This window comes from Phaenicophaeus curvirostris, chromosome 1 (genome assembly GCF_032191515.1).
Source record: "Phaenicophaeus curvirostris isolate KB17595 chromosome 1, BPBGC_Pcur_1.0, whole genome shotgun sequence".
NCBI classification, from domain to species: Eukaryota; Metazoa; Chordata; class Aves; order Cuculiformes; family Cuculidae; genus Phaenicophaeus; species Phaenicophaeus curvirostris.
In genome coordinates, this window is record NC_091392.1 from 200,733,669 (window position 1) to 200,748,352 (window position 14,684).

At 35.7% G+C, this 14,684-nt stretch overlaps 1 protein-coding gene across 1 annotated transcript; it reads right to left on the bottom strand.

Annotated features, from left to right (window-relative positions):
- Window positions 1–1,341: 1,341 nt before the first annotated feature.
- On the bottom strand, window positions 1,342–14,445 carry ANGPTL5 (angiopoietin like 5). Its single transcript, XM_069850035.1, has 8 exons — window positions 14,241–14,445; window positions 12,406–12,553; window positions 11,361–11,464; window positions 10,740–10,833; window positions 9,867–9,967; window positions 5,259–5,379; window positions 4,066–4,251; window positions 1,342–2,361 (listed from the first exon to the last, which is right to left on the bottom strand). Exons 1-8 carry the CDS (start codon window positions 14,337–14,339, stop codon window positions 2,042–2,044), a joined length of 1,173 nt encoding a protein of 390 aa, XP_069706136.1. The 5' UTR covers window positions 14,340–14,445; the 3' UTR covers window positions 1,342–2,041.
- Between the last annotated feature and the right edge of the window lie 239 nt (window positions 14,446–14,684).

Consider the following 14,684-nt stretch of genomic DNA (forward strand, 5'->3'; position numbering starts at 1 on the left):
TCTAGTCCAACACTGCTGCAAGAAGCAAAGACAGCTTCCACTAGACTTGGTCATTCAAAGCCCCATCCAACCCAGCCTAGAACCCTTCCAGGGAGGGGGCATCCACAGCTTTTCTGGACAACCTGTGCCAGTGCCTCACCACCCTCATTGTGAAGAATTTCTTCCTAATGTCCAATCTAAATCTTCCTCCATAAAATTTAAAGCCATTTTCTCTTGTCCTGTCACTTGTCATGTCCTTGTAGAAGTCCCTCCTCAGCTTTCTTGTAGGCCCCCTTCAAGTACTGGAAGGCTGCTATAAGATGTCCCTAAAGCCTTCTCTTCTCCAGGCTGAATAACCCCAACTGTCAGCCTGTCCTCACAGCAGAGGTGCTGAAGCCCTCTGATCATCTTTGTAGCCATCCTCTGGACCCATTCCAACAGCTCCATATGTCCCCCATGAGGACAAGGGCTTGTGAACGTGAGACTGCTCCTGGCTGTCTATAGAAAGCCTCATCCGCTTGCTTTTCCAGGTTCAGTGGCCTATAGCAGGCAACCACTATAAAGTCATCTGTCCCTGTCCTCCCTTTAATCCTGACCCATAAGCTCTCAGTTGGCTCTTCATCCATTACCACACAGAGCTCCAAGTGCTCCAGCGGGTCATTGGCATAGAGGGCAACACACCCTCCTCATCTCGTCTGCCTGTCCTTCCTAAATAGCCTGTATCCTTCCATCCCAAAACTCTAGTCATAGGAGCCATCCCACCATGTCTCCGTGATGCCAATAAGATCATAGCCCTGCAGATGCGTGCACATCTCAAAACTCCTTTTTTTTGAAGGACGAGTTAAACGTAGAAGAAAACAGGAAACTCTTCTCTCCTTTGATCTTGTGACAGTATACATGCCCTATCACAAGCCTCTTTTCCTCCAAAAGCTACATATATCTTTGGAAAGTTCTAAAACGCAATGGTTCTGAATTGATGATGGTTTCTGTTCACTGTATTAATGCCTAGTCAAAGCACAAGACAGCAAAGAGGAAACCTATAGAGTTTTTAATTGATTTCATTCCTCGTCTACTGAAACTGAAGCAGAGATGACAAATACCATGCCTACTTGCTACAGAATAAATGACAGGTTCTGGAAACACCGTGGCACTGACAATACTAAAATTTTTTATTTTTATTATTCTGTTCTTACTGACAGAAATTTAAAGAATTCACACTACTTAATTAAAAATGCATTTACACAACTCAAATTGTTTTTATTCATTACTACATGATCATTCACAAAGTAAGAATGAAAAACATATAATCAAATCCATATATCCACAAATTAAAACTCCAAAAGTTACATGGAATGTCATACATTTTCTTTGGAAAAAAATGTTCATTTGTAGTAAATTGTAAAATAGACAATGGCAGAATAATAATCTGATTATGAAATACATTGGCTGTGAAAATTAAATACAAAACAGACCACAGTTCTTGCATGTCAGTATCTGTCTTGTATAAAAATCAGGCCCTGAGAGTATACAGAACCTTACCTATGTGATGAAATAAGTCAGTGTTATCTTGACTGATGAGGAACGTAGAAAGAAGAGCTGGTTCTGGAAAAATTAACCTAAGGTGAAGAAAAGGCATTTTTCCAAAATATAATTATGGATATGGCTTTTTAAAAGAAAAGTTGCTGAAATTTCTTGGCAATTCAGATATGCAAAGAGCAGAGAAAAAAAAAACAACAAGCCAAACTGATTCTAAAATCAGCATTATGCTCCTTTTTATATTTTTTCTCCTGGCTCTGAGATTGTATAAGAGACAGTTTAATAAAAGCTGACAAACACTAAGCTTCATGCCTTTTCTGAAAATCCCATTCTCCTTAGGACCTTCTTACTCAAGTGGGAATACTAGAAATGCTGACAGTTCATAATAAAAATGAATAACTGTATTATGGAAGTACTAATAAAGTTATAAGACCAAACTGTTCAAGTGAAAATGAAAGGTATTCATGATGCAGTGATACATTATCCCACATAATTTCAAGAATAGATATATTTCTATTTTCATAGGTTAATGGAAATATGGCTTGTAGGTTCTCCGGATTTTCATTGAAACTGATTTAATTTTGACTGGTTTATTGTTCATTGTCCATGTATCCCAGTGAATCCCAGTTGCAAGAAATCTACCTGTGTAGCGATGAACACCATTAAGGTTTGCAAGGCCACACTGGTTGAACCACCATCCAGTGCTATCACTGAAGTTACTGCAGCTCTTTACAGGCTGTGCTTTAATAGTGCATATTGGCCTGCATCCATCATTATCAACATCAAATGTGCTGAAAGGCATTGAATTCTGGTTATCTTGTTTTCTGTATCCTCTAAACGCATCACCTAAGTACAAGAGATAAAACAGCAGATAAAAGCGTTATTTATGTAGAAACACAGTATTTCTTACTTGTTGTATACTTTGCAAACTCTTCCTCTGAATTTATTAGAAAAATAGATTCCTTCTACAGGGGTTCAAGAGCACCAAATAATAAAATAGCAATGTATTGAAGACATTGGGAAAAAATGCAAAATACTGAGAAGTATGGAGGAAGCTGAAATTCGATGAAACATCTTTATATTGTTGTTGCTTTTAGCGGCACATCAGCTACAAAGACTTCTCAAAGACAGGGGAACAAAAGATAAAAGAAACAAAAAGGGTTGTTATTTTCTGATTTTCAGTGTTGAGCCCAAAGCCCCAGAGTGAGTAATGAGATAAAAAGCAATTGTTAAAACATAAGGGTCAGCGATTACTGGTTCTGTTGTCTTACTAAAGAAATAAAGTTTCTTACAAATACAGGTAGAGTAAAGCCACCAACACAGCTACAGAATAACTATGACATTGGTAATAAGGAACATTCATGCATATTAGTAAACATGATGAAAAAAAACCCAGAATAGTAACACATGCTGCAATACTTTGCACATTTGGTATAATTATGATACTGTCCTGGTTCCAACTGGGCAGGGGTTAATTCCCTGGCTTTTGGTGGCTGACCAAGCTGCCCAATGAGGTATTCCACACCACTGTCATGTCCATTATATATGAGGGAGGTGGTCGGCAAGGGTTACGGCTCTGGGCAGCTCAGTGCAGCCCGGCCAGGCTCAGGGTTTCAGGTTTTGTGGTGCATTTTTTGGTTCTTTTCTATGGTGCAGGTGCACAACTCTGGATTCCTGTTCAGGAGTCTTTAGGTGTTGGTTTCCAGTTGGTGAGTGACTTTGCGGTGCGTATCACCCATTTTATATATTCCTTTACTATTATTGTTGTTGTGTTTTCTCTTCTGCTCTGTTCAACTGTTTTTATCTCAGCCCATTAGCTGTACCTTTCCTTTATTAATTCCCTACCTCATCCTAATGGAGGGGAGGAGGGGTGAGCAAGCACCTGCCATGATTCTTTCATTGCCAACTGTAGGCTGAAACCAAATAGCCATGTAGTTCTTTGTTACCAGCTCAGGGCTAATCCACAACAGATACTAAGGGAGCTATGGAATTGTACATTACTTGGTGTCTATATATCATCCAGTAGCTATTGTAGACTGCAGGCCTAATTTGTTCCAGTCAGTTTCTCTTTCTGCCCTTTGTATGCCACTTCTGGAAACTTCTGAACAAACCAAAGCAACAATATCAGGAAGACTTCCACTAGCATTAGCAAATTTTGGATGAGATAATGGACATCTAAAGAATTGGACCACTAGATAGATAGACACACACAAAATCACTTATGATTATTATATATAGATATATTCTGGGGACTTGAATCCATTTAAATTCCTTTATTCATTATCTTTATTAAAGGAGTGTTTAATTATTCTATTAAAGACCTTGAAGCAGTAGAACAAAATGATTTCTCACTATCTAAAGACTGATGTTGGCATCAATCATGACATTAACCATTTATCTGCATAAGTGTTCATTATGCAACAAATAGTGAAAAACAGATTAGAAACATTTTTAAACTTACCTTAATTAAGTATTACTCTTTTGAATGCACTTTTTCACAATGAAAACGGAACAGATGTCTTTAAATACTCTAAAGAAGGAGAGTCTTACCAGCATTTCCTGAATATCGCCCCAAATGGATCTTAAAAGAACATGCTTCATCTTCAATCCAAAATCCATCATATGATGCATAAGCACGCTTGTCATTTTCCGATTCCAAATCCACATGAAGACAGAAACTAGTGGCTTTTTGATTTACTATCTGAAAAATCTTCCTCAGTCCAAGCCAAAATTCCCCTAAACCAGAAATTTATACTCAATAAACTTATAGAAACAAAAAGATTAAGTGAAAAAGGAAAATGTACTTTCCTTCCTGAACCAAGTGTAATAAGATTTGTCTGACATCTTTGAAAGACTAATGAAGGTATAATCTTCCTCCTTCACTGAGAAAGAATTTCCATGGATGCATCATCTTTTTTTCTCTGTTACATTTTTAGAAAATTGTCCATATAGTAACTTTCCAGTGTTCATGTTCAATACAGCTTTAGAAGATCACAAAATCTGAATGTGCTAAAGATCCACTTGATTAAGCAGAATTCAGTAGTGTTCGTAAAGGCAATACTGAGAAATTACAGAGATAAGCATTGTGAGAAATGTAACAAAACTCAAATTCTGTTCTCCAGATTTGCTACCCCTGTAAATCCCTCTGTATTCCATGAAAGGTTGTCTATATCATCTGCACTTTTTTATATAGTTAAAAAGTTGTGTACTTTTATTGAAGTCTCAGAAAAACTCCTGAAAAAAGTAGCTGTTTTTAGACTTGCTAGATGAAAGATATCAGTAAAAATGTAATATCATAGTGGTGCTGGTATTAGCTACTGAAATACTTCCATTCTGTTTCTAAGTCACATTCCCTATGGTGAAATATTACTGATCTTGCTCTGCTTTAAGGAAATACTTTGCAAATGTGACTAAAATCAACTAAGACACTTTAAATCTCCAAAAAGAAGAGGGAAGTACAATTTATACATTATTTCAGGAAGAAAACATTGCAACATATTAAACATCCCTTGTGAGACTGAGGATGGGCAATGGCTAGAGACTCTAGTAGGGTGATAGTCATTATTGAGAAGTTCACAATAAAGATTTGATGAAAAAAGCTCTTTAAGTATAAATATGACTTCTAAGAAAGAACTTTATTCTCTGTACTACTAAAAATCCCACACGATTTACTGGAATGTAGCTCACATAAAGACAGCAGAGACATTGGGTCCAAACCACTTTAGAATATTTAAAATTAATACCAGAAAGGTCACCAAATCCATCGAGATACTCAGACCATGTTCTCTGAAATGGAACGATTCCATCAGTTCTTTTCTGAACCACAGTCCATCCACCTCCTTGAAAATCCATGTCACATAAGACCTAAAATAGACACAGATATAATTAAGTGTTCTTGAAGGAGTTGTTAAGAAGAAAATATTTTAATTATACAAAGACGGACTATTCAGGGTTTTCAGAGTATTCAGAGAAACATGCATTTCAAGTATCTTAATAAAAAGGTCAAAGAAAATAACAAGTAAAGCTGCAGTATTTTCTTACATGTTCTCATTGGACTTCTTGATTTGGGTATTTTCTCAACCAGTAGAAACTGCTGTGTGCAGAAGTCTGCTCATATCAGATATAATAAATAAGCTTTGATAAATGTTACTGTGTATTGATAACAGCATGAAGTGGAAGCAACATGAAGTGTCATGTGTTAGTCATGCAAAATATTACAGATATGAGGTTTAACACTGAATATACCTTTAATTAAGTAAAGAGAAATAGACACAACTTCTTATGTGTTCTCCCTTACTATACCTTCTTCACTAGAAATGCTGTGTTTGTGATGCCTGTGAGCCCCTGGTAAAGGTGATGGAATGGAAAAAAGTCATAGGTATAACCCAGTATATAATAACTTATGCTGCAGCTCCAAAAGAGCCCAAATCCAGGGACGTCCGAATGTGAATATTTAAGAGCCTGCAACCAAGCAGTCACACTGAATATGTAAGATCAACTCACGGATTTATGAGTCTTCCCTAAAACTGGTGCCCAATTACATGTCACATGGCGTGTGTCCAGCTTGCCTCAGCTCTGCTATGGAATATCACATTACATGGCTCATTTTTAACTCATCCCATTTAAGGCTAGACACATAATTGTGTTCCCTAATACCTAAGTTAGATATTTCATTGCCCTTAACTCCTCAGTAATCTCCTTTATACAGAGAAATCTGCATTCATATCGTGGCTCTGGAAAACCAAGATCTAAATTGCCCTCTGCAAATGCCAGTCATCTCCAGTATCTACGGAAGGGGGCCCTAGACCCTTGGTTATGATTTAAGCTAAGTGACTGAAGTTAGGTGTAATATATCCAGGTCATTCTGGGTATTTTTCAAGTACGTCCCCAGTGCCCAGTGGTTGACCAGTTCTGACAAGGGTTAGAAAGTCTGAGCAATCTAATGTAGAAAAGTACAAATTGCTCATTTAGATACTGAATCACCTAAGCTGTTCAAACTAGTTCTAGGATATACTATGCTTAAATAGTGTTTAAAAACAGAGGCTCATTTGTGTCTCCCAATGTTACTAACATCAGGAGAATTAACCTGGAAAATGCTTATAACCTACAGAGCCATTAAACTACTTGTGATAACAAAAGTAAGTTCAGAATATAGTGTTGCCTATCAGTAAATTATAACAGTAAGTAGATGCACAAGTGATTGGGTAAAGTAGGGATTTTTTTTGTTTATTTTACAGGGAACATGTTTCAGAAAAGAGAGATGCGCAATCATAGCCAGATGCTGAAAGTTGAGTGTAGATGGCAGTTAGTTTAATCTTCAAAAACTTTGTGGCAGTCTGAGCTTTATAGGTTGCACCTCAGTTGCCTGTACCACCCAGGTATTTTTGATAAAACCAAAGACTTGTTCTTTGGTAGGAACACATCAACATCATATCAGCATCTCAGTGACTTAACAGAATCTTCTTTATGAAAGACAGGAAAGCAACAGTACAGAGCTGTAACATGATCTAATGCAATCTGGGGAATCTTGGATCCTCAAGTAAGTCAAGGCCATTGGATGCTTTCGGCAATCCTTGCAAAACAAATAGTGAATGAATCATAGTACGGGTCACATTCATAAAAGAAAATAATGGGCTTTATTCTCTGGAGAATCACATGCTTATTTCAGTCACCCTGTAAGGGTGGAACTGGAATAAAAAGATATACAAAAGATTCCAAAGTGAATATTTAGATGCAGATGCCTGAAACTTATTTAAAAATAATTCCATTGCCTCATCCACTGTCTTGAGAAGATGATTGCATGCTTGGTTACCCCTCTCATATGAGTCAGAAACATAAAGAAGAGCCCATTTGGTCACAACATCAATCATCAGTCTAATGTAAATCAATGGGAACATTGATAATTCTCAGAAGGAACAGATTAGACTTTATACACAAGGTCAACAGCCAGTTACTTAAATAGGGCATGAAACACACACCAGCAAAGTAAGTATCTGAGACAAATACACAAAAAACAGTCACTACTGTGTAGTTTCTTTAATCCCTCATATACTGGAAATGATGCAGTTTTCTTTCTTCAAGCTTTGTAATAGTTAATCCACTCTACAACTTGTTTTCTGTCTCATATCATGCAAGGTATAAGAGGCATGACTATGCCAAGTACAATTTAAAGTAAATGAGCAGGATGATGCTTCTACTGAATATTTCTTCTCTTTTCACCTTTAGTGTGTATAAGTAGGGTTTATTCCAAACAGCTGTTTATTTTGTCTGACCCACCTTAGAAATATTATTAATCTAAGTTTAACAATTGAAAACTATCAGAAATTTATGCTGCCTTTATTTTCTGTGTTTCAGTTTCTTACTATGGTTTTCTGCCTCTTTGTATTTTTGTTATTTTGCTAATCTTCAAGACTTCAAGAACTTCTGGCTCTCAGCCCCTTAAAATGCATGAAGAAAATTTGTTTATTTTTTAATATCTTGGTATTTTTTTTTCATCTGTCACTGTGCGCTGTGTTTCTTTTATGCACTTTTTATGCTTCAGCACATAGAAGAATTTGCATTAAACAGCTTTCCTTAAAGTAACATTCCTAATGGAACATACATATTTTAGATATTTTTGTCCAAAAACTTCTTGGCACTACCTTTTCAGTTCTCTGTAGCATCTACCAGACAAGAAATGAGACACTCCTTACATGAGTGCAGATGATTCTTCTCATCAATTATTGTTGCCTTGTGTTTTTAATCAAATTATTATGGTTACTGCTTTTATTTATTGTTCTCCTTAAGGAACCTTTCCACTCATATAACTGAATCTGGCAGATTCTGGCAGTAACTGTAAATTTGGAAAAGTTTCAAAAATACTTTTGAAGTGAAAGTAACCCTATCATTTCAGATTTATTTGCCAAAAAGCTAGAAGTGAACTAAGAAATCACTTTTCTCACGTGCATCAATCACACCATCTCTCAGGAAAAGTAATCTGGGTGAGGTATGAATATTTCTTCAATGGAAAGACCCTCAATCCAGAAGAAATTCTTACACAGATGCATTTTGTGCTATGGTTCAGTTCGGAGTGAGGCATGCAGTATTTTCTTCATATTCTAAATATGGTTGTTCTGTAAACCCTTCAACCTGTCCTTTGGTTTATTTACTTGGAAGGAACTTGCTGATGAGTTACAGACCTTTTCCCTGAGCTCACTGCATTGTATAGAAAGAATTATAAGGTTTTCTATCAGGGATCTGCAGAACCAAGTTCATACTTTCTTTTGAGATGGCAACATACTTCTGAAGCCATTTCATAACCCGCCTGATCTCTTTTTTGGTAGCTTTTTCTAGGGTTCCAATTGGTTAGAGGTAAAGGGATTAATCCTTCCTTTTTTTTAATATACAGGAAAACTATTTAGTTAGATATCAAATTTTGCTGTTTTATTGGCTGGGTTAAACTCCAGAAACTCTTTTTTCTCCAAAAACTAAAGATCCCTGCATGCACTGCAAAATTAAAGATCGGAAAGTGCCAGATCAGCCTGGCAAAAGGTCTTCCCTGAGCAGAGCAGCCTGAAATGGAATTAAACAGGCAAAAAAAAAAAGTGTGCTTGTGTCCATTTGGATCTGAATGTTCTGAACCTGAGGAAAATAACCCAAAACTCTCTTCTCCTGGATGAATGCTATGATGCCGAGCAGTTATGGTGATTGGATGCATGATTGCTGCAGTTCACGCTGAATTTTATACTTTTTGTCTTAAGAATATATATCCTTCAAAATGGATATAAAGACCAAAAGTTTAGATGCCTCTCTGTGTCAAGACTGAGTTATAGTGATGCTCAGACAACAGGTAAGCACCTGTGTCTCAAACATATGTACATCTCCACCTGTACTGCGCTTCCTATACAATACCATGTTCCAAGCCATACGCGTCAGTGGAGTCACCTCTCAAGAGCAGGCAATGCAAAGCAGTCATCAACAGAATAACTCAAAAAGCCAAAGGTCACATTTTAGGAGCCAAATGGATCAGTATCTTGGCTCCTCAGTTTTCCATCTCCAAAGCAGAAAAGAAGAGCACTTTTCAGTGTCCAAAAGGGATGATGGAAAGTACCTTGACTTTTCTTCTTTGGAACATTTTTCACTCTATATGAAAACTGATAATGAAATCTTATGACAGAGATTAAATTTCATTGTAGAAACTGAGAAACTCATCAAAATTATAGTAATGACAGACACAGTTAGATGATTTAATATAATTCTTATTCAGCTGCTGAGCAATTGTCAAGGAAAACACTTTAAATCTATTAAATATATTTATTCTAATTGCATATCCTCAGGCAAATTGTGACTATCCTGAGAGATACATTTATTACCTCAAAAGGATAATTTGATCCTTCTGGATGGATAATGTACAAACCAGTTGGAGTTTTTGAAACTGAACCAACAGTATCTTTAATGTCAGTGCAATCCAACCCTAGAGAACAAAGTATTTGATGAAGTTCATTAGCAAAATACATTAAAAAACAAAGACAGCTACTTTTCTTGGTAACATATCAATTACCACAAACAGCATTTTCTTGTCATGCAAAGTATGAATCCATGTTTTTTTAATGGATTTACCTTATAAATTAAAATTCTCTGAACTCCATTAAGCTAAGAAAGAATAATAAATTATACTGCATAGAGAAAGTTTTTTCTAACTGATATGACACAGGAAGTAAAGATTAGGTATCTAGGTCTAATGTTACAGATTTTATTTGGGTAACATTTGTACTGGATAAAAAGGCATATTATCTAAAGGATGTCTTTCCAGCATATATTTCTGTTTATACTTGTAAAAGCCTTTACATTATCATGTATGCATAAAACCCCCTTTGCTTCTAAGCGTTAAGCCACCTCTGTGTTAGACATACTCAAGCAAGCAGACCATACTTTATTTCACTGCAAAAGAAAGTGCTATATAGCAACATCAGACCACTTGTGAACTTCTGATCATACTTGATATTTTTCATAAAAATGAATAAGATACTGAACAGGATGCCCAGCATTATCAGTTATAAATGATTTAAAGCCGACTTTATGATGGCATTCTTCAACAGTTCACAAATTTTCCAGAGTTTGCATGTTACTAATACAGAATAAATACTGTAAATGTTACAATCTCTTACCTCTGCTTTAATTAGTACTTTGTCAACTTACAAAGATAAAAAGGGAAAAGGTCAAGACTAAATGCGAAAAATACTTACCATGAGACTGAACTGCTTTGTAAGGAAGTGAATCCAAATGCTTTCTCAAAATTTCTGTGTTCAAAAGAAGAACTCTGTTCATGAGTTCATTTACCTGTGAATTGACATAAAAGATCTTTAAATAGGTTGCAATGAGGAATTTTAAACGCTGAAGTTCTTCCTTTTGACTCCTAGTAAATATAATCTGTAGTTCATTTTTGTGATGTCTGAGTGATTTGTACCTTCATTAGGTGTATTGGTCTGATTTTTTTTAACTTTTTGCATCCAAAATAAATTTTAGGCCCAATTCTATTCAAGTCCTTCACTTTTATTAAGGCATTTTATCTATATTGAGTGAGAGCACAATGTTTGTCATCTGCTATCAGAGTTAACATAATATGTCATCTACACAAATAGAGGACAGTACTGCAGATGGGAACCAATGTGGGGATAAGTTACGGACCAAGTGATGCTAATCACTCCTCACAGAAATGGAACTCACACCTTATCCCTGGTGCAAATTATTGAGAGACTCTAATTCTACGATTTTAATGACAATATAAATGCTTAATTTTCCTGAGTCAGAAAATACCTGTAGTGATAAAAAGTAAATAAAAATCTTTATGAAAAAGAAAAAGGTACCTGGCTAGAAAGGTAATCCAGGGAAGACTGTTGATCATCCATCATGTTTCTTATCAGCATTTTTGTACTTCTTGCATATTCAACAAGAGAGTTTTGCAAATTTCCTTTAAAAGAAGTGTGTTCATCACCTTTGTTATCATAAACCTAGAAATATTTTTGACTAAATAATGGTGCATTTTATTATGACATCTAAGTAAATATTGAAGGTGCTTAACATTAGGTAACCTAAAAGTGAAATTAAAGTAGTGCAGAGACCACAGAATTCAGTGATGCTAAGAACCTCAGCCTCACTCGCTGCAGTGAAGGTATCTTAAGAAGAGATAGCTCTTTAGATCTGAAAAATTTCATCTAATCCTTGGGCAACTGGGATAACCAGTTAATGGATACCACAGAAATACAAATGGTAAAAGACAAAAACATAATGCTCCATTTCATCCCACATTTACTCATTCACTCTGTTACTTACTTATGCTCCTCTTTTTTTGCCTAAATATAGCCAAAAATGTGACAAATAGAAAAATTACACTTGTGAGGTTCTTAAAAATACATATTAAAAATCATATGGGAAAGACAAGAATTTTGGCTATTTTTTTCTGAGGATGATTCCACCATTTGCTGTGTCATTTGTCAAGGCAGTGAAGAGAGAATGTCCTGTATGACAGGCGAGCTGGACCATAGATTTCCTCTCACTTTAATTAGCTAACTATCTAACTTCAATTTAACTCCCCCACATCCAGCTATGCAAGAACCCTACTCTTCCTCATTCAAAGGGTAAGAAAGGTCTTGGTGGGCTGAGCTGCTGCCTGGGTTTGCCTGTCAGCACCAGCAACTATAGAGACTAACTTGATTATACTGCTGCACCCCTATACCATGGCACCCCAAATTTTCTGAGCAGTACCCAGACTGGGCAGCAGGGTCAAAGTCTTGCCCATGTGCTCAAGAAGACTGAAAAACAAATTAGCACAGCATAGCGCAGCATAGCATGGAATTGCATAGCATGGCATTGCGTAGCTTGTTGCTGAGAGTATTCTTTATGAATACATACTGCACATGTAATGTTTTTCCCCTCGTAAAATTTTAGCTTGAACATCACATGGTACAACACATTGCTCGTTTTGTTTTGAAATATCTGCAGATTTATTTTTCTCTTCTGTCTTGAGGGATTCCTCCACAGCTCCAACGTTCCTTGTGTCCTGTTGTACCAAACAATGGAGGGGTAAATAAATTGACCATAAAGCATATGTAGAAACCAGCTCTGGCTGCCAAAATAAAGTAGATTGAATGGATCTTCCTTCAAAATCTGTTTTTTAACGTTTTATCAAGCAATAATTGACAGAGCTGAGACCAAGGCCTGTTACGTGTCTTCTGCTTAGCCATAACTCACAAGAGAGTCTCAGAAGTAAAGAATAACCTCTATAAATTCCGACAATATCACCAACATTTCTGATAAACTATTCTACCTGTGAGCACTGTGAACTGGAGGCAAGAACCTGCAATTCTTGCATTTAAGAAGCTCCCATTTTAGGACTCACCACACACAACAGACATGTCAAATACTAACAAAGTTATTTTCACTGTAAAGGAGCAGGCTTTTGGATTTACCACATGATTAACTAAACACTTTAACTCTTGAAAATCACTAAATTAATGACTTAGACTCCGATCACGGAAAGATTTGCACAAGTCACTAATCTATCTATGCACACAAGCAATCCCAACAGTAAAAATATTTTCAATTCTCTTATAGAGGAAAGAATAAAGGGTTACTTATTCACAAGCACACAAATTTCTGAAATAGTAACAATAAAAGCATTAGTAAAAATAGTTAAAGACCTATTAACATTCTTTTAAAATAATGTTTTCATTTTTAATGTTTTTTTCATCCATGGTGCCATTTGACGTAAAATATTGGAATGCCTCTGACTCATCACTTAAAGAAATGCTAAAAGCAATTCCTGAAGTATGTGTCACTGTAAAAAGACTAAGAAACACACTTTCATTTGAATCTTTGTTGATTCCATAACCCATGCACAGCATCATACCATGCTTGTACACTGTATTTTCAAATGTAAATAGGACCCTTAGAAACTCAGGTATTTTAATGAAAAATGAAAACTTATTTAGACTTGAATATATATTCAATATTCTTGTTCTTTCCTGCTTCAGTTTTCTCCTTTTGGTATTAGCATTACACTGGCAAAGTACCAAACAGTTTTCTTTCCTGAGCTTTGCTTTTAAAAAGTGAAAGTAAAAATGACAGAAAACTGTTAATCACAAGATTTTACCAAAAAAAAGGTTTCAGAATTATTAATGTAATTGTGGTTTTTGTCTAAAGATAAATGCTATAGAACTAAAAGAATATGTTTAATTTTGAAATGGGCACAAAATGCAGGGAAAAAAATATATGAGAGTTATAAATAGATCACTTGTAATTATGGTTTGTTCCTGGGCTTTATCACAGCTACTCACCAGATGTTCAATTAACTACTGTCAAGCAAATAATTTTGATCAATATTTATTTTTAATGAAAGACAGAATTAAACAGGCATTTAAATCTGACCTTAGCAATTCAAGTGAAAACTGTGACTCTGCCAAAAACAATAGTTACTCTGCTTTTACAGTCATGCAGATGAGCTTAAACACATAACATAACGACGGAGTTGTAAGGAAGGAAGGACATTAAGACAAAAATGTTCTAATATACTGAATTCCTGCAATTTTGAAGTAGTTTCTTTTCTCTTTCTGAAAATATCTGATTCTTCTGCATTTTCATACCTATTCTGAATGAAGCAATCTATATTTGAGAAACATGTCACTTTTCTAAGCAATTGTTCAGTTACATTCATTATCTTATCTCAGTAAAGTAATTGAAAATCTTACCATAGATGAACAACGTTTGCCATTACTGATGACAGTCTCTCCCCAGCTGAACAAAAAAATATTAAGACAGATCAATGAAGTTACCCCAAAGCAGTTCATCTTTTACTTGAAGAAATGCAAACGTTTTGACGGGTTTCGAATTTCTGTGGAAAGGATTATACTCTATGTAGTCCTGAGCTAACTGTTTGGGAATGTCTACAGCACAAACAGCAGCCAACACATCACTCCTTTAATGTCTGGATTTAATAAAACATATTTCAATTGCACAGTAGATTTTATATACTACTCCTTGTATCCTGAGAACAATTACTGCTTATCACCTCTCCATGACACCTCAAACATATATATTTTCACTGTGATAAAAATGGGATGGATTTACTTATATGATATTTTCTAGTACTGGTATATATATGGTATTGAATAGTCTGGGCTACTTTAAAGGAA

Excerpts from the sequence above, each read along its gene's own strand:
- ANGPTL5 (XM_069850035.1), bottom strand. The coding sequence starts at position 14,339 with ATGAACTGCTTTGGGGTAACTTCATTGATCTGTCTTAATATTTTTTTG. Across the intron at positions 10,834-11,360 it reads TGGATTACCTTTCTAGCCAG|GTAAATGAACTCATGAACAG; the intron begins GTACCTTTTTCT and ends GTCAATTCACAG. Across the intron at positions 2,362-4,065 it reads GCGATATTCAGGAAATGCTG|GTGATGCGTTTAGAGGATAC; the intron begins GTAAGACTCTCC and ends TCTTGTACTTAG.